The sequence below is a fragment of the Amia ocellicauda genome, chromosome 1 (genome assembly GCF_036373705.1).
Source record: "Amia ocellicauda isolate fAmiCal2 chromosome 1, fAmiCal2.hap1, whole genome shotgun sequence".
NCBI lineage: Eukaryota > Metazoa > Chordata > Actinopteri > Amiiformes > Amiidae > Amia > Amia ocellicauda.
The window spans coordinates 21,257,938-21,283,775 of record NC_089850.1 but is presented as its reverse complement, the minus strand read 5'-3'; the positions used below and the strand labels follow the sequence as shown (position 1 = coordinate 21,283,775).

The 25,838-nt window shown below is 36.2% G+C and overlaps 1 protein-coding gene and 1 pseudogene across 1 annotated transcript; one reads left to right on the top strand and one right to left on the bottom strand.

The window, feature by feature from the left end:
* Window positions 1-2,101: 2,101 nt before the first annotated feature.
* LOC136744921 (histone deacetylase 2) lies at window positions 2,102-23,547 on the bottom strand. Its single transcript, XM_066698799.1, has 14 exons — window positions 23,404-23,547; window positions 21,454-21,566; window positions 20,809-20,926; window positions 19,108-19,182; window positions 17,532-17,670; window positions 16,865-17,006; window positions 16,183-16,275; window positions 15,662-15,770; window positions 13,074-13,214; window positions 12,302-12,410; window positions 12,052-12,182; window positions 11,628-11,783; window positions 5,087-5,144; window positions 2,102-3,885 (listed from the first exon to the last, which is right to left on the bottom strand). The coding sequence occupies exons 1-14, from the start codon at window positions 23,456-23,458 to the stop codon at window positions 3,855-3,857; spliced, it is 1,470 nt and encodes a 489-aa protein (XP_066554896.1). The 5' UTR covers window positions 23,459-23,547; the 3' UTR covers window positions 2,102-3,854.
* Window positions 5,798-10,161, top strand: LOC136769340 (zinc finger BED domain-containing protein 4-like; annotated as a pseudogene).
* Window positions 23,548-25,838: the final 2,291 nt, after the last annotated feature.

The window sequence follows — 25,838 nt, the reverse complement described above, 5'->3', positions numbered from 1 at the left end:
AAATTTTAAACTGGACAAATACACTCTAATCATGCTAAAAGTCCTTAAATGCCGGTCAGCAAACTCAGTAATTAATTCAGTTAAATTACCCATCAGCTATACATTTGCAGAAAACGACTGGATTTCTATTTCTATCTCCACTGGCTCCCAATACCGGCACGCAATCAGTTCAAGCTGCACCAAGCTACCTTTAGACCCTCATCTCCCCATACATCCCCTCCAGACCGCTGCGGTCTTCCGGGGCCAGAATACTAACTCTGCCTCCTCTCCGCTCCCCTTCCTCCAGAGCCGCTCCTTCTCATCCCTGGACCCTAAGTGGTGAAACGACCTTCCCACCGAAGTCAAAACAGCAGAGTCTCTGACCTCCTTCCTGGGCTTACTCAAGACACATCTTTTCAGACAGTACTTGTAATTTAGTCCTTTACTCTCCTGTGAGATAGCACTTTACAACGTTTTGTCATATTTCTTGTTTTGCGTTACTAGTACTTGAATTATTTTGATTTCCCCTATGCTCCCTTTCCCTTTGCCTTTGATTGTGACCTAACATCTTGTCTGCACTCTGCTTTTACCAGGATGAAAGTCCTCATATTGTATTCACTTGTGAATATTGGAACTTGTAAAATGTATTATGCTTTGAATTTCACTGTATTATGTAACCGAACTGTATGTTTGAACTCTGTATTGCACTTATATTTTGAAAGTCACCCTGGATAAGGGCATCTGGCAATAATAATAATAATAATAATAATAATAATAATAATAATAATGATGATGATACACAATGAAGAAATGTTCACATTGCTGCTAAATCCTTGCCTCCTTACCAAACAATGAATGTCCAGGAAATCCAGGCCAATTTACAGTAATGTACAGTATTAATGTCACACTGTATTTCACTGTAAATAATACAATCATATTCAGGCAATGATGCAATACTTTTTTAAATGAAGGGTGTCAGGATTTAAGGTGACATGATCATGGCCATTATTTCTGATACAATTCAGGAAAACATTACAAGTCCTCCATTAGTGCTTCTTTGTGCTTCCTTTACGCAGTAATTGTAAATGTCCACAGTCAGGTGAATGACATTTACATCCAGGTTGAAATAGGGAGAATTGTTTGAGGATTTTGTTCCATGCTCAGCAGCAGTGATGAGGATAGAGTCCAGCCAACTACAGTTGTTCATAAATTAAAAAACAAAACTACAGCACCAAAACTATCAACTCCACCACCTGTGAAGTACAACCATCCTCAAACTGTTGCACAAATCATCCCAAACAGAAGATTAACTGCTGAGCCACAACACACTTGTAAGTTAATTCTGTGTGAATTAATTTTGTATTGTAACATATGTTGCAGACAAAAATTATAATAATCAGTTTCCTTACTATGGCTATGTTTCATGGCTGTTGTGTGTTTGTGGCTGTTGTGTTGTGCTCTTCTGAATATAGTGATAGAAAGGACATTTCCAGATGCCAGCCTTTTCCCTTCTGATTTACCTGTAAATGATACTTTCAAACCTGAAAAAATGAATTGATGAGGTGAAAAGTCTGTAGGGGATTGACAACTGGGATGAGACACAAATGAAGGCAATAATGAGACACAAGAATGTGCTGTGTAGAGTTTACCACAGAGCAGAATCTATCTTCATGGCACAGTGTGATTCATGTCTCATTGGTGTATTTTCACCCAGACAATGGAAGAATGATACTTTTGCCAAAAAGAAGCAAATAACAAAGAACAGTGTTCCTTTTAATTCTACATGACTTTTAATATAGGAAGGCAGATTAATAAAAATGTCCTTAATAGAAAATATATATAGAAATAGAGGTCTTTCATGATGTATTTCATTTTCAAGAACTGAACACTGTTAAGACTGTTACATATATCCTGGAGAAAACAGGAATTGCTATTTTATTATTTATTTATTATTTATTATAACTGCTCTGACACAGCTCTTATAAAAGCTAAAGGCTGAACCCAAGATGCTGACAGAGGAGAAAGGCCTACCTTGAAAGCCAGGGTGGGACAGACAAGGGTTAACACAGGGTGGAACAGGGGACATAGGACACAACAAGGACCCTCCCCAACACCCTCAAAATATTTCCTTTTCCTTTATTTTTCTTTATTCTTCATGGAAATACATAAGGATGGGCACAATTATTCAAATATTAATAGGGACATTAATATTTGAATACTTCTGAGACAGATTAATCGAATTCTGTGATAAAAAGTTTATGCATATTTATGTACGATTATTGTTTTTGGTAATATACAAACATTGTAGTCTTCTGTTCTAAAGAATGGCAAGTGCAAACTGACAAATGATTTGTCATACATGTGATTTTCCAAATGCCACTGCAGTAATATTGCAATATTGTGCATTCAAAAAGACAAAGTTGTTTTATTGTATTGTACAATCATAACAAATATATAACAAATATAACAAACAATTTTTTCTCCAAAATTCCCCTATAGCAAGAAAGGTATGGCAGCAGACAATTGGACAACTGATATAATCCTTCACTTGGCTGAAATTGTGCTTATTTAATTTTTATTCCAGCAATAGCATAGACATCTCTCCCGTAGGTTAAGTCAGCATCAGTTCATGGCCTAATTAATAACAATGTACCACACAGTTTATTACTTTCGTTGAAACCACTTACCATACAGAGTATTACTTTGCTGGTAATTTAAAATTACTTTAAATCAGGTAGGTGTAATACAATGAGAGAGTGATTTAGATAATATTTTATAAAATGGATTTAAATTTGCAGATCACTGTATTGTTTTTTTTTTAGTTTATCTGAGAAAGAATATCCTTAACACAAATACATTTTGTATATATGGACTGAAATTCATAAGGAATCACTTAAACTGATGAGCAAGGACATTATAAGAATCTGTTTAAATGTATACTACACTAGTACTTTTATCATTTATTATGTTTTGTAAGTTACAAAAATGTACATATTTAATTAAAATTACCAACCTAGCCTCAAGTATCACTTTTCTGTGTGAAAACCAGGCTTTATAATTAAGACAAGGATTTTTGCCCACCTTTTTAGTTTGATTCCTCTCCTCCAGTAGTTTCACAAAGTGTGCCAGTGAATCAACTTCAATTAATAGTTAGGTTTAAAACAATGTTGTCATATATAGTAGAATGCTACTGCAGAGAGAATTCTGTTAAATAAATTACCATATAGTATATAAGCAAAGTCTTACAGAATTTAGTTAGTGGAATCATTAGTGTGTTGTCAGGACATTTTAACTGCTTAATATGCTTTGAGCTGTTAATCTACAATTAATCTACAGAACCACCTTGTGGACACTTAAAACACTGCGGAATAACAAAAAATACATTTTCCAGAGTTGTTGTAGGTCCAGCCGTTGTTGAACATTTTGAACAGTTTTCCTTGTTTTCAAAGTTATTGTTTGTTATATGTATGTATAATAAATAAATGACAATTTGTGTATAAAAAAAGATTTTAATACACAAATGTAAAATGTCTTTGCAGGTTTTTGTTCTCTTAAAACCATGCATACATTATAATTTTTCTAAAATATTTACTTACAAATGGTTATAAAATGTAAAAAATGTCCCTTTGCATTACAAATGTTTCTGTTTAAGGGTACGAAAAGAAAATACGAATTAATTCTATACAAGACAATGATACCAATACAAAAAAGCTTGATCATAAGATTTTTTGTGATAAACTCACACCTAAAACACAGATCAAAATAAATATGGTTCATGTTGTGGAGTCCAAATAGAATTCCAGTTTCTTGCAACTCATTCAGCCTTTAATGTTTTCAGTGCTTCTATCCATGTTGTATCCGTGTCTACATTCAGTTCAGGCACTGCCAGGCTGCTCAGTCTTGATTCTATGGCCACATTAAGAAAAAACTGTTACTTATACAGTCATGGACACACATTTTAACACTCATTTAAAAATTGAGAAAACCTTCAATTCATAACGATGGATATTAATACATTTACCACACCAGTAGATTTCAGTTACACCACAATGTTGAAAATCTCTGAATCTAAAAATAAATGTATCACTATAGGTCACCTGAAGTGTTGGGACAGCGGCATTTATCTAACAACCCTTATTATTGCAAAATAAAAATTAAATCACTTTGTGCAGATTGTACTGGAATAAGAAAGATACCAGCATAGGCAATCAAAGTGACACTGCAGATATCTTTTTAATTATTTTTTTTTTTGAATGTGCGATTGCTTACTTGCAACTTCCCCTGCAGATAAATCTCCTCTGTTGTCAGAGGTAAAAAAATAATTGATTTAAATTTATATAATTGATAATATTCTTTGGCGTGGGGAAGACAAATCTGGCGATTCAGTTTTTCCGCTATCCAGGATATTAAGACACAACACATTTGGACTCAGGAGAGCTTACATGCTGAAGTTTGACATCCACCGTTATTTGGTAAGTTTAAAATTGTACATTTTTAAAAGATGATTTACCAAATTCATTGTTTACCATTTAAATCCACTACATCCTTAACCATTTAGTTTGGAGGTGTGCTTCGTGGTATTGTGCTTGCCAATTACATTTGCCTCTAACATTATAATTATTTTTTTCGTCTGAAGTATCCTGGATACACTCTCTAATTCTAACAAGGTGACCATGATCACTAATCTGCTTCTATGCTTCTTAGAGTAGGTAACACTCTTCTTCTATTATGACTACTACTGATGCCATGTCTAAACATTTTAGTTTCATTATGTTTTTTTTATTCCACTGTCACCAGATATATGGATTTCAATAACCTTGTGTATGACGTTAAAGACAAATCCCTGGCTTTCCCCCGTGAGTATAAATGTACTGACTAGACCACATCCTTTGTTACCCATTTCCAAAAGTCGCGTAGGACACCAGAATGTATTGCAGCAATTATTATCACAGGTGAGTATAGCATAATAAAGAAAGTCTGAAAACAAAGATTTATAATAATACTAATAGTAGCATACCTTCACCTGGAAAAAGGTCTGTGCCATTGTGTTCTACAGTAATATGATTGTTCTGAGTAAATGCACACATGGTATTATAAATCAACTTACCCTTTAGCATCTGTCTTTTCAGAGCCACTTTCCTTAGATTTATCTTCCTCTTTTATTTCTGAAAAGAAAAAAGAAAAAAAAATCTAATCTTTTATGTTTTCCAGATAATTGATTAACTAGATGCACAAGGAGATGGTATTTTTGTTTTAATCTCAAAACCTGCACTGGAGTGCACGTAGTGCCTGGGACCCAGGGGGACTGAAGTGGTTTACCAAGAGCTTGAACCGTTTTCTAGGATCCATAAAAGACAATTGTCATGCGCCCCCCCCCAAAAAAAAAACTATGCAATGCAGCAGGAAGGATTCTATAGGATGCTCCACAGATCTTACCCAGGCTCCTACAGGATCTTGTTTGACCCTGTACAAGATCTTATAGGATCATGCAGAGGATCCTAAAATATTCTAAACTATTCTGGAAGAGCATGTTTAGGATTCTGTCAATATACTGCAAGAACTAGCAGGATTATGTAGGATCCTAAAAGGATGTTTCTATATTCTCTAGGGCCCAACCGATATATCGGTGCACCATTATTATCGGCCTCGTCTTTTACAGAAATATCGGTATCGGCACATATTCCACCTATAATGCACCAATAAAGATTCATGGACACATCATATATTTTTGTTCATCAAGTGCTGATGCCGCAGCCGTGCTAGCTCTTTGACTGGTTGTTATAAGTCTAACTCTTTTTGGGTTTGTTGCAACCCTATCATGCAGCATGTGGATTCAAGCAGAACAGAAGAGCAGAGGATCCAGGGTGCTGAAGAGACTGCTGACTTTAAGGTAAGTTGCTTACAAGTTCTTGAATTGCAATGTTGAAAAGTTAATAAAATATTCGCCATAATTTACTATTCCCTGTCAATAAAATTATAAGTCATGAAAGATAGCAAGGCAAACTGGTAGTGTAACCCTTTGAGTAAATGTAAAAAAATTCCCCACATGCGAGCCCTTTCCAATTCTAATGAAATGAGAAGTGTCCAATTGTTAATAGTACATTAAGAAAGTTTACAAACGAGAGGCCATTCGACCCATCAAACAGTGAGACTTATTTATTTTCCAAATTACCATAAAATCCGTTGTCAGACTTCAGACAAAAAATAAATGCATGTTTATGTGGTTTTACAGTAGCTGTTTTGTGTATTTACCACCGTTTATTTTAAACTTTTAAATTTTCCACTGGTAGCTAAAGTGATTCTTGTGCACACAAGAACTAAACTAAACCTCTAAACTAATAGAAAGTATTTTTGAAAGCTATGCTTTTGAGTATCCATGGTTTTCGTTAGTGTTTATTCTCGTCAAGACTGAAGATTACTGTATATTATGGCTTTGAAGCACATTTCATTAGGAACTAAAATAAAGAAATTAAGGTAAATGTTTGCTGAAGACTGATGTTTGTTGACTGGCCATCACATTTTCCACTCAAATACTGTCTTATAAGTATTATACATCACCCTGGATAAGGGCATCTGCTAAGAAATAAATACTATACATGCATGCGTGTAACCGGACTCCTGGGTTCTTATCAGTAGTAGCTGGGCTCACAGAGGGCACTTTTGGATTGGCTAGATAATCGTAAAGTCACAGTCTGTGATTGGGTAAAAAATAAAAATCTCTAGCCATAGTAATGTCCTTGCCATTGGTCAATACCATGCGCATGTTGTACAGCTAGGCATTGCATTTCAAAAGCCAGGAACAACACTATTATAATCATAAAGAGACTTCGCTTTTTAATTGTATAATACTTTACTGTAGGCTGGCATTTTTTTATATATAAGGTCTGAAAGGAAATTATGTCAGCCAGCCTCTAAAAACTAGGGATGAGACCTAATGTCACTAATGTAAAGCCATTTTCATAGCAGCTCAGATTGCTAAACTATTATTGAATTTATTTATTTAATTAAAAAAACATTTTGGTCGGTCAGTTACAGCTGTAATTGCAAAATATTCCTTCATAAACAAATTATCACAACCTTTATAGTTAATTTGAAAAAGTACGAGATACGTGAGAATTGACAGGCCTGCTTATTGCTGCGGTTATGCCATTTCTATGTGTCTTCTAACAGGAAGGTATTTTTACATAGACTCATGTTTAACAAAGTTGTGTTAGATAAGTATTTAAAATAAAGTTCAGAACTTTTTGCAATTGCAAAATTCGTCAGATTGCATTATTTTGCAATTAATGTGTGTTGCATTTTAAATAGGATGGGGGGGCAACTTTGAATATTATATATTCAAATATAATTTGAAGCTGTGGAATTAGAGTCAAAATATTTGTCATGCACATTCCTACTTAAAACACAATTCTCACCATCTGAAAGGGTTAGAGTAGTATTTTTTTGTTCTTGGTGCTGTGTGCAAGGTAATTTATTTCCTATTAGTATAGTATAGTGTAGGATCAAGCAGACAATCTATTTGAAAAGACAAAAAACTGTGGTGTTTCTTATGTAAATATATCTGACTATTAACGCTGTCTATTTCTCTCTGTGTGTAACTTACAATTTACAAACTGAATCCTCATAGTTGACTTCCATACAGCTCTAAAAAATATTTTATTAATCTCCCTCCTTTCTATTTTTACAGATGGCCAAGGCTAGCAGCAAGAGCAAGGTGTAGGACTCTTTTACCAAAGATTTTGTAATATCTGCACAGTGAAAGTCAGCCAGGGATCAAACAAAGTTAGCCTAAAAAATACGAGTAATTTGTGGACACACCTGAGCGTGAAAAAAAGAATACGATAAAACTCAAAAAGAACAGAAAGGGGCACAGACAGCTACTCAGTCAACACAGCGCACTCTTTTTCAAGTATTTGACAGGACAGCAAAATGGTCCCCAACTGACCCAAGATCAAAAGAGATGGACAAGTTGATTATGGAGATGATCACTACAGACATCCAATCATATGCCATGGTAGAGGGTACTGGATTTAAAAGGCTCATGTCAAAGGCAGAGCCCAGGTACACTTTGAGGAGTGAAAAGTTTTTCCGCACAGAGATGATAGCCCACCTTTACAACAAAGTTGTTGCAAAGGTAAAGCAACTTGTCTCTTATGAAAATGCAGGAAGCAGCGTTGCATTCACAACTGATTGTTGGTCAGGCTCAACAGAAGACCTATTTATTTACCAGAATTGGAAGAGACTTCAAGTCACCCTGAATGTAAAGGCCATGTCTGGGTCCCAAACAGGAGAGTACATCAGGCAGATGTTCATGAACATGCTCGAAGAATGGTATATTGAAAAGGAACGCGTGTTCTTGGCACTGCGAGACAGTGGCGCCAACATGGTTAAAGGGATGAGACTGGTGGAGATGTCCGACTTGAGCTGCAGTGCACACATTCTGCAAATCATTAATGATGGCCTCAGCTCTCAGAGACACACTGGCAAAACTCAGGAGATGTGCCACACACTTTAAGCATTCAGTTGTTACACAGCAACGACTCTCTGCCATTCAGAAGGAGGTTGGTGTCCCTAAACACTCCACTATGCAAGCTGTGCCAACCAGGTGGAACTCAACACTGCACATGCTCCTGAGGATGCTGGAGCAGAAAGAGCTCTCACTGTGTACTCCAGTGACCATGTGCATTTTACATGTGTAAGTGCAGAAGAGTGGGATGTAACCTCAAACCTTGTGGACACCCTGACCCCAATCGAGGAGGTAACACTGGAAATGAGCAAAGTGAACTCCTCTGCCTCACACATTATACCCTGTGTGTTAGTGCTAAAGTGTCTGCTGGAGTCTCAGGGAGCCACCAGTAGAGGGATCCAGACTTTAAGGAAGACCATGCTGGAGTGCTTGGAGAAAAGGTTTTCCAAGATGAAGGACTCAAAAGAGGTGGTGCTGGCATGCATACTCGACCCACGTTACAAAGAGCACCCCCTGTCAAACGAGACTGTACATGAAGCCAAAAACTGGATTAGGGAAGAGGCAGAGAAGGTTACAAAGGCAACTACAACACCGCCAGACAGAACACCATCAGCAACCAACACTGAGGAAGGTGACCCTAAAAGGCCTAGAGTGGAGGAACAGTCCCACAGTCTCCTGGATACTCTCTACATCAGCATGCTAACTTCACAGACTCATCCAGAGGTATCAGAGGGCATAAATGAAGAGATGGAGCGTTACCACAGAGAACCTGTGATTGAGTGGTGGAGCCAAAACAGTGGCCGCTTCAAGGGACTGTCTCTACCGACTCTGTCCCAAGTAAGAGGGTTTTCTGTACTATTGGGAAGATTTATAAGGACAGACAGGCCTCTGTTTGGGGAGAAAAGTGCTTTCTGCACTATAACCTGCCATTGCTGAATTGGCAGTATTGAAGACTGAGGAGAACCTTTTTCTATTTGTGTGTGAAATTGTTCATATAAAGTGTTCTAATTTTGCAATGTTGGATTTTGTGGTTATTTATGATAATTAATGTTAAGTTAATAAAGTTCCGTTTATTGTTCAAATGTAAAAATCCTGCCTTCCGTGCATATCTGTCTCTTTGAGAGCAAAAATTGAGGAATCCATGCTAGAAAATGTTTTGTATGCTAACAAAATAAGTAAATAAATATCGGCAGATATATTGGTTATCGGATAATGTTGCTCCCCAATTATCGGTATTGGACATAAAAAAAACAGTATCGGTCGGGCTCTAATGTTCTCACATCATGCTGGTTGGATACTGTTGAGTTTCTGTAAATATCCATTCTATTAAGATCATACATGATCCATGGGTGAGTACTCGAGAGAGAGTCTGTAGACAGAATCCCATTACGATTGCCTCTCCATGGTAAAAACTATGTATTACAAAGTAAATCTTACCATTTAAAAAATATCACAGCACAATTATAGCCCCATTCACACTAAAATGCTGGCAAATTGCGTTTGCCTGCTTTTTTCCTGTTGCCCCCCCATTCACACTGGGTTTGGATGCCGGAAAATTGCCGGAAAGGATCCATTCACACAAAAAACAGATTGCCGGCAAGAGCGCTGTGGCCATAGGGACGAGACACTATAAGCCTGTGGATCCGGAGAACAGACCCGAACCGACACTCTGGAAGTCTCTGTACAAGTGTGATCATTTAAAGATATGGCAGTAGCAGTAAAATACTCTGAGATGGGTATTTAGGAGACGTCACACTACTGTGTTATTGTATATTTTTATATCGGCAAAACAATCACCATTCGGCAGCAAACGCTGATTATAATATTCACAAATATAGTAGCCTATTGTTATGTTCAATAACTGCATACAGTGCGTTTAAATAGACACTTGGGTGCGGTCACTATTCAGACTGTTGTCACAGATTCTGAAAATGAAGCATAATGCAATTTACAAATTCAAATTTACACGTGTATAGGAAATATAAAGTAAACAATACAATGTAGTCATATGCATGTTATTGTACGTGTTATGCTGCCATTTCTTATGTGCACTAATCATGTAACATGTAAATATCCGGTGTTTTATTAATATAAAAAGAACCAAGCTCACTTGCAATAGTGCAATATGATCGGAGTCCTGAGAAAACCCGAGTTACGCACTGAGCACGTTTGTACAAAAGACAAGTGTGAATGGCAAGCACACCGATACATTGTTTCAAAGCAAGCAAACAAGCCGAACCTATTTCATTTGAAACTAACCCAGTGTGAGGGGGTAACATGTTTGCCTGTATAGAGATATTTTGTATGACTTATTGGTATATAATGTGTGACAATAGCTAGTATTACATACGGCAACCTGTTGGTTGGTCAGAAGTGCTGCGATTATATTATTTTCAACCTCCCCCATTTCTAACAACCCGGTCCGTTTCTCATTATGGTCACAAGTTCTTGTTCAAAGGTGGCTTAAACTTGTCGTGTTGTGATCGCTATTCTGATTGGTTATGGCAGTTAGCTTACGCACTGCGTCGACACGCAAGGACTTGATGCTCAATTTGCCGGCAATCGTTTTCCTGCTCCATTCACACAGACCCGTTGCCAGAAATTGTTTCAGTGTGAATGGGGTTTATGATTATGTGTGACAGAGCAGCTTTGGTCTGCACTCCCTCACTGCAATACAATAGTTAAAGGAATAAGAGAAACTTGTGTATAAAAAAAAAATGTAGTTAAATATGTAACTTGAATAAATGTTTAGTTTGTATAAAAATGTAGATGGAAGAATTGCAATCAAAGCACATAGTAACGTGATTAATTGTTTTCTAACACAAAACTGTCGCAAACAGGACAGGGATGCAAGGGGTTCACACCTTAATTTTACAAAAATAAAAAATAAAAGGCTTAATGGTTAAATATTTATGGTCCATTCATTAAAACAAATATTTTAGCCATTATTTTTAGCATCACACATAAGGAGAAATGTGAAGATGCAGCACAGCAGGTACCACTTGGGTTCTCAGCGAAGTGTCCAGTAATGACCATATTTCCTACCTGAATCCTTTTTGAATTCTACAGGAGACAATCAATATACTGTTTATGGATAACACACAAAGGGGAAATAAAAGTTTAAAACAGATACAAATAAAAAATTAAATCCCAATTTATTCCACCTGAACAAAACACGCACCTGCTTTCTTTTCCTCTGCTTCTTTCTTTTCTTCCTCCACTCTGGCTCGTTTAGCATTTTTCTTGTGATTTGCGACATTCCTCCTCCCACCCTCTCCTTCATCTTCAGAGTCAGAAAACTCCTCATCACAGGCGATCCTTTTGTCAGATGCCCGAACTGTCATTAAAAAAAAAAAGAGGGTTAGTGTTACAGACTCTACACAAACTATATGAACATAACAATTTAATAGATCCTTATAAAATCCAAAAATCTCTCAATTCTTGAAGATTGATCAGTTTCTTATTGTAGATCATGTTATTCAATACAATATAGGACTTCACATAAAAAAAAAACTGCTAATAAATGGCTTTATAGATGGTATGGAAAGCTTTCAGTTAGTAATTTGACAAGGAAATAATGATTGATAATGGCAGTAAGTAATTACTTGATAAGCGCTTGTCTGGGTCTTCAGTGTCATCATCTCCTGTGTCGTCCGGCACACTGTCCTCGGGAATAGCCTGCATCTGCACCCCGGGCGCATGCGGCAGCATTCGCAGGTTTTCAAACAAGCGCTGTCTGCAAGGAGCCAAGAGCAACACAATCCCTTAATCTGGATTTCCATTGATGTAATTTGTTCTCATTAAAATCAATCAAAAAATACATGAATGAAGAATGAATAAATCCATCCTCCTTACTTGATTTTGTCCATATACTCTTGAGTGTTCTGGTTTGTCATATTGGATGGACTGATGTGCAACTTGAAGTCGGGTCCGAAGTATTCAAAGTAATCATTGTATGGCAATTCTAAAACACAAAATGTATTTAAAAGGACAAGTCAATAATGAATTATGAACCGAAAAAAATAACTGCCATGACAGACCATTTTTGGACAAAATATTAAAATATTTCAAAATCCTGAAGTGTTTAAGAGTGGGACATCTGCTTCAACAATCTTATGTACTCACTTTTATGTTATTTTATAGTGGTGTTATATACAAAAGAGCCAGTCATATTGCATTGCAAGGTATCAATAACAAAAGGAGATAAATGTAAATGATACATGTTTGTAAAACTGTTGTCTTCTATTACAAACCTTGTGAAACATGCACTCACTCTCTATTAAGAGCTGTTAATAGTTTCTCATAACCAAACAGGGAGTCATTATCTAGGGTGAACTGTACACTAGCACCTCTCCAAGTTAGATTTTTCAAACTGAGGAAGTATAGATTTGCATAATAAATACACACTTTTCCCATTCATCACACAATCTTCACAATTATATTTTCCAAAAGTTATGTATGACACAAATCAACCAAATGTATGCACGTTTTGAAGATATTACAAAAGAGACAATGTAAATGTTGAATTTAAGTACAGTATATGTAGTCTGAAGTTGCTGAAGCCTTGTGTCTAATAAAAGGGCAGAAAAAGTGATTAATTTAAATCAACTATAACTAAAGTACATACCATCAGGAATATCCGAGTCTAAAGCTACTGCCGTCTCGTACGTCCAACATCGGGCAACATTACGGATTGTGTAGCCCCCTCCTCCCAGCATCAGCAGAGGCAGATTAAAAGACTTAATGAATTCCACACATTTCGCATGACCTAGTAAAAAATAATATTAATAAACCATATTAATATACTGCTTTTGAGATGATGGTATTGATTAGATATCCATTTAGTTGACAACTTTATCCAAGGCAACGGTTTATAAGAATCATATTTGAATGTGCAGTTACACTGGCATTCAATCAAACTGTGACTCTGTGAGATGGTACAGCAGTCAGGTATTATGAGTACAATAACAGAACAGGTAATGTGTAGGGCTGCGTTTTATGCGAGTTCTATCACCAAAAATACTCCACAGAAAAGGAAAGGCTAAGATTGACTACCATTAAACTACCTTTTCCAGTAAATCCAGTAGTCCTAAACTATGTGCATTTCTGAAAAAATATGTAACAAACGTGGGAGCAATTTCTATAGCTCTATATTTCTAATGTCAACTGAATAGGGAATATCTACCCCAATTTGATGATTTGCTCAAGGCAAACATTGTAAAGATTTAGACCAGTACTTAGACCCCTGCAGCGATCCATGGCAATCCCACACCACCAGATCCCTGGCTAAAAACCCCTGATGTCGGCTAACAAGTCTACAGAATATCATTGCAAATATAACCCTTTTTATACAGCCTTCATGTAAAATAAAATTCAATGCAAATTTCAAACACTGTAGTGTTAAAGAACTTCTTGAAATTGCTTACAGATGTGCAAAGTTTTATTTCATGATTTTATTTCATGCATGATTATTATGTTATCTTTGTAATATACACTCACCTAAAGGATTATTAGGAACACCATACTAATACTGTGTTTGACCCCCTTTCGCCTTCAGAACTGCCTTAATTCTACGTGGCATTGATTCAACAAGGTGCTGAAAGCATTCTTTAGAAATGTTGGCCCATATTGATAGGATAGCATCTTGCAGTTGATGGAGATTTGTGGGATGCACATCCAGGGCACAAAGCTCCCGTTCCACCACATCCCAAAGATGCTCTATTGGGTTGAGATCTGGTGACTGTGGGGGCCAGTTTAGTACAGTGAACTCATTGTCATGTTCAAGAAACCAATTTGAAATGATTTGACCTTTGTGACATGGTGCATTATCCTGCTGGAAGTAGCCATCAGAGGATGGGTACATGGTGGTCATAAAGGGATGGACATGGTCAGAAACAATGCTCAGGTAGGCCGTGGCATTTAAACGATGCCCAATTGGCACTAAGGGGCTTAAAGTGTGCCAAGAAAACATCCCCCACACCATTACACCACCACCACCAGCCTGCACAGTGGTAACAAGGCATGATGGATCCATGTTCTCATTCTGTTTACGCCAAATTCTGACTCTACCATCTGAATGTCTCAACAGAAATCGAGACTCATCAGACCAGGCAACATTTTTCCAGTCTTCAACTGTCCAATTTTGGTGAGCTTGTGCAAATTGTAGCCTCTTTTTCCTATTTGTAGTGGAGATGAGTGGTACCCGGTGGGGTCTTCTGCTGTTGTAGCCCATCCGCCTCAAGGTTGTACGTGTTGTGGCTTCACAAATGCTTTGCTGCATACCTCGGTTGTAACGAGTGGTTATTTCAGTCAAAGTTGCTCTTCTATCAGCTTGAATCAGTCGGCCCATTCTCCTCTGACCTCTAGCATCAACAAGGCATTTTCGCCCACAGGACTGCCGCATACTGGATGTTTTTCCCTTTTCACACCATTCTTTGTAAACCCTAGAAATGGTTGTGCGTGAAAATCCCAGTAACTGAGCAGATTGTGAAATACTCAGACCGGCCCGTCTGGCACCAACAACCATGCCACGCTCAAAATTGCTTAAATCACCTTTCTTTCCCATTCAGACATTCAGTTTGGAGTTCAGGAGATTGTCTTGACCAGGACCACACCCCTAAATGCATTGAAGCAACTGCCATGTGATTGGTTGGTTAGATAATTGCATTAATGAGAAATTGAACAGGTGTTCCTAATAATCCTTTAGGTGAGTGTATATGCTACAGCAATGGCGTTATGAATTCAGGCTTTTATATAAATTGTTCATTAAAATCAGTGCTGTATTTTTTAACAAACTATGTGTTCCTCATAGTACATTAAAATATTTTAACGTCTTTACATATTCTAACAAATAATATTTAATAAGATGTAAGAGTAATAAATGGATGCATGTCCCTTTAAATAAATGTCTGTAGCTGCTCCTACTTAATCAATGTGTCAGTGCCCTTTAACAGAAAGACTAAAGGAATTGTTAAATGATTAATCAATACAGTTTAATTAAGCAGACTACATAGCCACCTTGCGCAGGGAAGCATGAAGTGCAGCCTTAAAATCAAAGGAGAGTATTTCTTGCTTGACTTGTTTGGTTATTAAAAATAAGTTAGAGTTCTTTGCATCTGTACTGTACATCCTTTGGTATAAACAACACAGTTTCTCATAGTAAATACAGAACATTATGGTAAGAACATCTCTGTAAGACCAATTATCTAGACTTACCCCTGATTGTGAGATTAAAGCAGCCAAGCCGATCACCAGAGAGAGAGTCCGCCCCACACTGCAGCACCACAGCACTAGGCTGGTACATCTCCATTACCTTGGACATCACCTATGAAGGGGAAAAAAAAAATACAATACCACCACAGATATTACCGTTTCTAGTACAAATATTATTTTGCCTTTTCTTTTTGTAAACATAAGACCAGGGACTAGTTTTTGGGTACTCAATAACTCTAAAATATGGGATCCTATATATAAGAATAAGACATTTGAAATTCCAATCCTTAATTCTAAGTTACTGAGCTATTTAAAAAATAGAATAATCTGAAAGAGCCTCTCAAATCTTCGATATCTCTGAATCATACTTCTGGTGTATTCACGTTACATATCATGTTACAACTATCTCAATACTTTTAACAGGTAAATGTTTGATGAACATTGCACTGGTCATGTATATTTTGTTATTAAACATAGTGCAGATTGTGTTTTTCTCAGTGGAGAATAAGTAGGGATGTACTTACCGGTTTAAAGATCTGTTCATATGAGTCATCATCTATCCCATCTCTGAGAGGATAGTTGACAGCATAATATTTGCCTTTTCCTGCACCAATATCCTGAAAATAAATCATGCTAATAAACTGAAAATTACTGAATAAAAGAGGGTGTAAGTAGCTACTGAATGTTATCTATCCATTACAAAAGACCCAATAGTATGACTGCTTTTCTAAATCATGTCAAGGTTTTAATCCTGAAGCTCTGTAAACTAGCTGTAGAACACAACACTTACATTTCTGCAAATATAAATGGAAGAATTATCTTTTGATTCCTTTCACAATTTAATTAATTTTAATAAGCTCTCCAAAGCTATGAACATCTAGAGTTCAATTTGATCACATTTAACTTCCATTTTATCCCCCCTCCACACTCCCAATAATATTGGCTCTGTTTTTCAACATGCTAATCAGCATACCTTTAATAGGCTAAAAGATTATTCAAGTAATACAAATGGGCTGATTGTTACCAATTGCTCAATATGCAGCTTAATGAGGAACTATACTGACCTCTTGGGGCTGGAGTATTAAAATACAGTTAAAAAGCAAAAAAGCAAAAGGCAAAGCCCCATTCATAACATACAGAATTAAGTCTGCCATTAGTTTTCTTTTCCATGTTGATCTTGGATATAAACAACAAAATATCACTTACACGAAGGTCTCCAGTGCCTGGAAAGTACTCTCCATATTTGTGGAAGGAAACAGTCATGACCCGGTCTGTTGTATAGAATGCCTCTTCTACACCATCTCCATGATGAATATCGATATCAATATACAAAACTCTCTGGTGGTATCTGAGGAAACCATGGGAATTATTTTCTTCATAATTTCATCACCATTATTAAATTACAGCAAATTAAATGCAAAATAAGAGATACATTTCCAAAAAGCCTTTTTAAAGTATCTTGTGGCACAAGTAGACAAACTAAATGCTGTTTAATATACATACATTCAGAAAAGAGTATAAAAACAGGCATCTATTTCCTACTATATTGCATTAACAGTCAATAACAGCTGTACAGCTAAAAATAAATTAAAAGCCTGTCTAAATTAATGTTGATTGAGTTATATTTGATATATGCAATGAATGTCCAGCTATATAACATAGATATATAACATAGGATAAGTATTTATGAGTAAAGAGAATTAAATACAGTGCATCTTAAAAACTATAACATTTTGGATTTCTATTTTCCCCAATGGATTATTTACACATTCTGTCCACTTAAATTAAAACTCTTAGCCTTATGTAGTCTGACTTTTAGATTGTTATTAATATAATTATATCAGATTCAGTGACAAAAAGGAAATAAACTTACTTTAGTAGTTCGAGGATAGCTAGGACAATATCATTGACATAACAAAACCCAGAGGCCTCCGACTTCTTGGCATGGTGGAGTCCCCCGGCCCAGTTGATAGCAATGTCAGTCTGCTGTCTGTTTAGCTTCACTGCTCCAGCTGAGAGTTACAAAGACATGTTTAAAGATCTCTTAATACAACTATATACTATAATACAAATAAATAAATATTGGTATAATAAAAACTAAAATACAAATAGAGATATATATATTGCAGAATGAAATCGATTAGATCTCTAATCTATACCTATGGTGGATCCCAGACATACATTTAATATCCCTTTAATATAAATACATGTATGAGTTTGCATCGGTACAAGTTCTGGTGTTAAGAAAGCAAGGCATCTGTAATTCTTGACTTGAGTTTTGCTGTGGACAATATTTCTTAACAGCCAATTGAATTTACTTAGAGGGCAAACTGGGCAGTAATCAATAACTTAACTTTGCAATTTAAATGTATTTTCCTTGGTTATATTTTTCCTTTTTGATTTTGTTCCCCACTCCATCAACTACTGTCTGTTTAAGGATCAGAAGTGAGGCATTGAGGAATGATAAATATATACCTTTCAAAACAAATAATAATGATGGGCCTCCCCATCGCACTTAATGGGTTCTTATACCACTTCAATGCAGATGATGCGTAGATCTTCCTTTCCTTTCATATTATGACCCACTCCTCCTCTCTCATATCTCTAACCGGTGCTTCTGCTATCTTCTCCCAGATGCACTTCCATCATCTCAAACTTAACCTTTCCAAATTGGATCTTCTCTTCTTTGCCCTGTTCTGATCTATTTCAGTTTCACTGGAATCCACCACACTGTCTTGTCTTCCCTTTCTGCTAAGAGTCTTGGAGTCTTGACCCCAATCTGTCCTATTCCCAGCACATTCTTCTTGAACTGCTCCCACCTGGCTAGACTGACTGCATCTACTATCCGTCCACTGCAGCTCAACTAGAACTCTGCTGCTTGTCTGATGTTCTCCGTGACTGGTCTCTCCCATGCTAATCCACTGTCTCCAAATCTCAACTCGCATCCAGTCTACCGTTACCGTCTACCATTGTCTGGATCAGACTGCAGTAAGCTTCCTCCAGACTCGCATCTCTTCTTACACTTCCTCCAGACCATTCCAGTCTTCCTGAGCCAGAAGACTCACTGTACCCCTTCCCCACTCCCCTTCCTTCAGAGCCTGTGCTTTGTTCACCCTCACCCCTAAGAGGTGGTATGATCTACACAGAAGGATCAGAACCACACAGCCCCAGACCACCTTCTGGCATCTGCTCCAAGACGCACCTGTGCAGACTGTACCTGTACTACCACAGTAAACATCTCGGCACTCTTGCTTTTTATGCACTTTTTTATAGAACCGATATACTAAGTTCCATCTCCAAGTCAATTGTGGTTTTAGCTCATTTGTACAAGTATCTTATTGCATTTTGCACTGATTGTATTCACTGTACTTTCTAATGCTTTGAAAATGCTTCTTGTAAAAACAAAATGGTAAGGATACCTCAAATAAATAATAATAAAATACACTTACCAGCAGAGCCTCCTGTTGACAACTGACAAAACTCAAATAATCCATCGAACACAGGACAGTCTTCCCCAACATTGACTAGAAGAGAATATATCTTTTTTTTTTTTTAATTCTTTATTGTATTCACATTTTTATAATATGAAATGTACAACTATAATGTTACTCATTTGAATAATTTTGCATACATGATCAATAAATGTTGTTAGTATTATTAATAATGTATTAAATGCTATTTCAATAGGCCCTACTTGTCCAAGTGTAAACATTTAAATAACCATATATTTATATAAACTAACCCATGAAAGTAAACATCAGGAAAGGGTAAATTATACAAAATGGTACTGTACTTAAATACCCCTCTCTCAATGGAGAACCTGAGCGTTACATGGGTGGTACAAAGCGAAGCCCGGCACAACTCAATTGAACCCTGAGCTGTTTAAACCCTCTACAGACAGAGCTCCACTACTGACATCATGTGTAATGAATGAATCAAATCATGATCATATGTGTCCATGTTTTTAACACAAAACATAAAATTACTTTTTTCCTTTTAATTTTTTTTGCCAAGCCTTTGTTTTCCTGTGGCAATTTTGTTTAACATGTATAATGATTATGCTTTCTTGCTGTAATTAGAAATTGTAATTAATTCAGACATAAATGTATATAATGCTTAATTAAAGGGGTAATAATTACAATTCCTAAAATCAGTTTTAAGCATCTATGTTGTTATAGTGTATAAATAAAATGCATTCTACTTTTCCAGATAGATGCGATCACATAAGCATTTGTTTAAATTTAAAATGTACACAATAATGGCAAATGTCAAACTTTGATGTGTACATGCTCTCAGTTCGTCCGCATGCATCGTGCCTAATTTACTGGATAGCGCAAAAGGAGATTGTTTTGTGCAATAAGCAATCCCACATTTCGAAAAGTATAAAAACAGCAATCTGCAGCTATCATTTTGATCACAGTGCATTCCAACCATTACATCATTTGATCTTGCCACTCGCGTATGCGATTTTATATGAATTGGCTAATGCACAGCACTGTATGACAGGTATCCAGGTACATAGTAACACTTATAAATGTAATAATTTTAAATATTAAAAATATAATACCTAACTGGTAAATGCACACATACTGTAACATGAAGACGAGTGTCATGATCAAGTGATGTAAATGTTGTAATGCACTGAACAAAGTGATTGCTGCAGATTGCAGTTTTTGTTTTCCATTTTTGAATGTGGGATTGCTTATTGCACAACAAATCTCCCCTTCAGATTAATCTCCTCTGCTGTTGGAAAGTAGAAAAGAATAACACCGTCTTCACTGTTCAACCGTAACGCTTCATGTTGTCTATGGAAACTATAATTACTATCAAGGAATAAGACCATGAAATGCTAAGACTCAACTAACTTGATAATAGTTGCCAGGGGGAAGACAAACCTATTCTATAGTTTTACAACTAACTGAGAGCATATACATGTGGAAGTGTGACATTTGCCATTAATTATTTATTTAAAAAAAACATTGCTTATATTATAGCATTGATCGGGAAGAGGGTATGTATCTTACTCATGCTCTATAGCAACATATAGAGATGCATAAAACCGTGATTTTAGGAATCGCGCTCACCTTTAATATCAACAATTAAAGTGATAAATGGTCCTCATGCACACAATAAAAATGTTCAATGCTTACATCTTTGCATTTGTTTGCTGAATTCAGACATGTTTTCAGTTCTGATGGACCTGAGAAATTTGATGTAATCGTCACTGTGATATTTTGTCATCTCCTCGGCAGTTGCCTTATGAGGCCTCTGAAGAATGACACAAGAAAGAAATATGTTAAATTATAAAAGAAAATAACACGGAAACAAAAATTTGACCTCAAACCTAATCGTTTTGCAGATCCATTCTGTTGGGCATGATGATTAAATAAAATGTAATTTTAATATACAAAATATAACTGATTGAAAACTAAGATAGGTCCCTTCTTGAAACTAATTTTATTTCCAATCATGTAATCTTGCCTGTGTTATTTCATTACTTAATTGATTCTTAATTAATCAGAACCCAAACAAATATATTTAAAAAATACCTGTGCATCCATTAAATATCTGCACCATGTTTTGAACAATGCATAACACCAAGATGCCAGATGATGGTTGCATCTGCGCTGATGTTTAGTGCGTTATCAAATTCAAGAATAACATTTTATTTTTCATTCTACATTTTATCTCCTCAGGTTTTTAAAAGCTAAACTAAATGCAAAAATACCTCTATAACAGAAAAAAGTATTAACTAAATGAACACTACTGTTTTATTGTAGTACTTTAAAACTTACATATATTTCCATTTTCCTGTAAAGTCCATAATTCAAAAGCAGGTTGTGTGTCATGCGGATCCTATGAGGTTTCATTGGATGTCCCTGACCATAGTAGTAATTTCCAATGTCACCTGAAAACAGAAGATTCATGTCAGCAGACCCAAGGTAATCTTTAAAACTAAAATACACACAAACACATGTATTGAATATAGGGCATTTCATATCCAAATATCTTAATGATTAGCATTTCACATTAGACACATTGCATATAACTAATTTATTTTTCAACACAGGTTTCAGATGCATCTTTACTTGTATAAGCCCCCACTTCCACCCATCAATAAGTGGAATCTTCTGACTATTGTCCAACTATATAATCTATTCATCAGTCAGTTTACATAGGAAATTAGTGATAGCTCAGACGGCATCAGCAATTATTTCCCATATACTTTATATGAGCAATTTGTAGGAAGTAATACATTGTTTGGTACAATATTTAACGAAATAACAGATTAATGTCTGTTTTACAAATGCATAGGGCATTGCAGAATTTGAGGTAGGTTATAGGCTAACTATTAGCATGGTTTACTGTATTCAAATATTTTCTTTAAAATAATTATATAAGATACGTGATTACAAAAAAAATCAAGACATTTAAATCAATTTGATTTAAATTTGCCAAGTCTGCTACAATTAGTTGCCTACATACGGTGGCTCTTCAAAACCTCAATTTCTGACTGTTTAACGTCCTTTTTTTGTAAGATAAACATGACAGAACAGCTACAGATGATTTTAAAACACACTTAAGACACGTTTGGTATAAATACTTTTTAAAAAGTTGCTTAATTAAACAAAAGCCATGCAACAAGCACAAACAAATCTTCACAAGAGTCTTTCCTTTAAAACAACAAAATCTTTAAAATATCTGAAATATGTAAATGGTAAAAAAGCGTCAAAAACATTTTGAAATATTACATTTGATACAAAACATTGGATCAAAGCCGTGAATGACAATTCAGAATTGTATGCAAAGCTGTCAGTTTTTGTTAGGCTCTACTTCCATTATCACTTTAGAAGCTGTGTTAATACGCAGTGTGAATAATTAGTGATTTTAATTTCAACAATGTACGGACTGTAGGCTACAGTCAGAAATATGTCCCGGTGCATTTTTGTAGTTTTGTAATGGTACTTGACAAACACACAAAACGAAACTTTTTGTTTTGAACCATATTCAAATGATAATACGAGCAAGCTCAACCCTACTTGTGCTTCACCTTGTATTATTCCAACTACATAAATTAATTGTTATAATTGAAACAGGATTATATTCCTAATATAATATATTCTACAATCTCATCTGTGTGTATAGAGAGAGAGAGAGAGAGAGAGAGAGAGAGAGAGAGAGAGAGAGAGAGAGAGAGAGAGAGAGAGAGAGAGAGAGAGAGAGAGAGAGAGATGCGTTTTGCAATCGCATGAAGACGGTCATGCGCATTTCGTAGTTTCGTTTTCCCTATCACAGCTGGGCCTTGGCGGCAATAAATAATAATAAAAAAATATTCAGTTTTATAGTCGATTCATCACTGTTATTGTGAAACTTAAAAAAATAAAATATATCATCATAGTACAAACTAATTATTCAAAAAAGATACTGTACAAAAAACAAACACTGAAGCTTCAGTAATACAGCCAACTAGGCTATCTGCTTTTTGCTTCTCTATATTACGAGAACACCAACCAAAGATGCCCACAACTGGACGCTTGCTTGAATGGATCTTAAATGCGTTTTTGAACAATGAGTGATCAAATCAAATGTACCCAACACTATGCTCGGCTCAGTCTAAACGCATTCGTCCGTCTCTACATCCTCATTGTCTTTCTCGGTCTCTAAGCTCTTTGTCAATTTCGCATCAACTATGCAATAACAAATGTAAAACCGCAATACATATCATTTATCAGCGCATTTCATACCGTCGTAATAGTAGCAGACTTTCTTCTTGGTGCCGCCTTGGTGAGTGTATGCCATTGTTACTGTTTCTGTGTTTGTAGCGACCGAGGACGGGCTTCCGCGCAGAAAGGAAAAAGAAAGGCGAGCAGCGGGCAGAGGGGCGGCGCGACTACAAAAGGAAAGGGGGTGGGGTGTTCGTAGAATAAATCATTGTTATGTATACATACATACAGGCGTGCATACATATATTGATTTAAAATTATATAAGTAGTATTTACGTGTATTAAGTCATTAGCAAATCGAACGGACACATGCTTAATAATTCATAACTGAGTCCGTAATGTCAGTCCTTTCTGTTACTATTATATTACAATTCGTGGACATCTGTCCACAGTGTGTATGAAACTCTACGGTATTCATTTGTATCTGCATTCATGACAGATATTGGGAACATGATTCACAATTGTTTTGCCATGTTTGAATGTCTCTAGTAAACTCTAGTAATGAAGCTAATATCTTTTATAATAAAATTGAATATACTTTATTAATTAATTCAACTTAAACTTGGAAAGTGTCTTATTAAACAAATGTGAGTTGTCTTATATATGAGATGAACGACTGTGCCAATTACAATTCAGCATCAAAAAAGTTACTGAAAATGTCATGAAACTTTATACATAGATAAATGTCTATGATGCAGGAGATTTGTATCATTTGTTAAAAATCAACATGAAAACAGCATTGTGGCCAAACCACTGAAGGTCCAGTGGTTTGGCCACAATGCTGTTTTCATGTTGATTTTTAACAAATTATACAAATCTCCTGCATATTGCACAGCTATAAGTGTTGGTGACATTGTATGATGGTGTACATTAAAAGCTATTCAATTGATTCATTTGGTTGGTCATTTGGTTTGACAACCATATTCCATTTTATCAAAAATAGCGAAATATATTTTTCCCTGAAAACATTTGGCTGATTGAAGCAAAACTTTGTTAAACATCACCTTGGTAACCCTCCCTCTTTAATGTTGATGCACATGACAGTATTGCTAGCATGATCAATTTAAATTCCATATCTAACACATATGTATGTTTTTAAGTAGCCATAATGATGTGAAATGTAATTCATGTAGTTTCCTGAACTGTAGTGCATTTATGGTTGATATTTCTTATAAGACCAATGAAAATCAAGTGTCAATATTTGTTTTTGCAATTTCACAAAACTTCATACATTGGTCAAGGCTTATGAAAACATGTACCAAGAGTGAAAATGGTGTGTATATGTCACATGGTATGGTCACAACATTATATTTTACATGCTTTGTGCATATTACAAACATTGGACTGAAATCATGGTTAGATTCAGTTCAGTATCCTTTAAGATCCTATTAATATATTTGGCTTATTCTGTGCCAAATCAAGCAAAATTCAGTTTTCAATTATTTTAGTACACCAAAAAATCAAGTGCACCAAGTTTTAATGTGACAGATAATTGGCAGGATACTGGGGGTTAGCTGTCTTCAGAGGATCCAAGTGCGATGTGGTGTAACTGAAAGCTTCATCCAAGCAGAATAAATGTGCAAAAAAAGAATGGAAATAAAATATTACCAAAAAACTAATTTTGGTCTCGTTACCTTAATCTAAACAAAATCAAAATGTGTATGCCTCCTAATACATACCCCTGGTGGGGGGTGGTTTGCAAAATGTCAATACTGGCAATTAGACGACGATGCAGGGGAGGGGGTTTGGGCAAATTGTGCAATGATAACATTTTTAATGACATATTCAATAGATTACAGTACTTAAAATAACCGGACATCTTTCAGAAATACTGGACAGGGGGTCAAAGTACATACACTACATTGCCAAAAGTATGTGGACACCTGCTCGTCAAACATCTGATTCCAAAATCATGGGTCTTAATATGGAGTTGGTCCCCCCTTTGATGCAATAACAGCCTCCACTCTTCTGGTAAGGCTTTCTACTAGATGTTGGAACATTGTTGAGGGGATTTCAGCCACAAGAGGATTAGTGACGTCAGGCACTGATGTTGGGCGATCAGGCCTGGCTCACAGTCGGCTTTTCCGTTCATCCCAAAGGTGGGATGGGGTTGAGGTGAGGGCTTTGTGCAGGGCAGTCAAGTTGTTTGACAAACTATTTCAGTATGGACCTCACTTTGTGCACGGGTTGTCATGCTGAAACAGGAAAGGACTTCCCCAAACTGTTGACACAAATTTGGATGTGCAAATTCACCTAGAATGTCATTGTAGGCCGTAGCGTTAAGATTTCCCATCAGTGGGACTAAGGGGCCGAGCCCTGAGACCATTATTCCTCCTCAAAACTTTACAGTTGGCACTATGCATTCGTGCAGGTAGCGTTCTCCTGGAATCCGCCAAATCCAGATTCCTCCGTAGGACTGCCAGATGGTGAAGCGTGATTCATCACTCCAGAGATCA

Coding starts and splice junctions, on each gene's coding strand:
- LOC136744921 (XM_066698799.1), bottom strand. CDS start 23,458: ATGGCATACACTCACCAAGGCGGCACCAAGAAGAAAGTCTGCTACTAT. Junction 15,771..16,182: donor ATGAACAGATCTTTAAACCG/GTAAGTACATCC, acceptor TCCCCTTCATAG/GTGATGTCCAAGGTAATGGA. Junction 12,411..13,073: donor AGACTCGGATATTCCTGATG/GTATGTACTTTA, acceptor TTTGTGTTTTAG/AATTGCCATACAATGATTAC.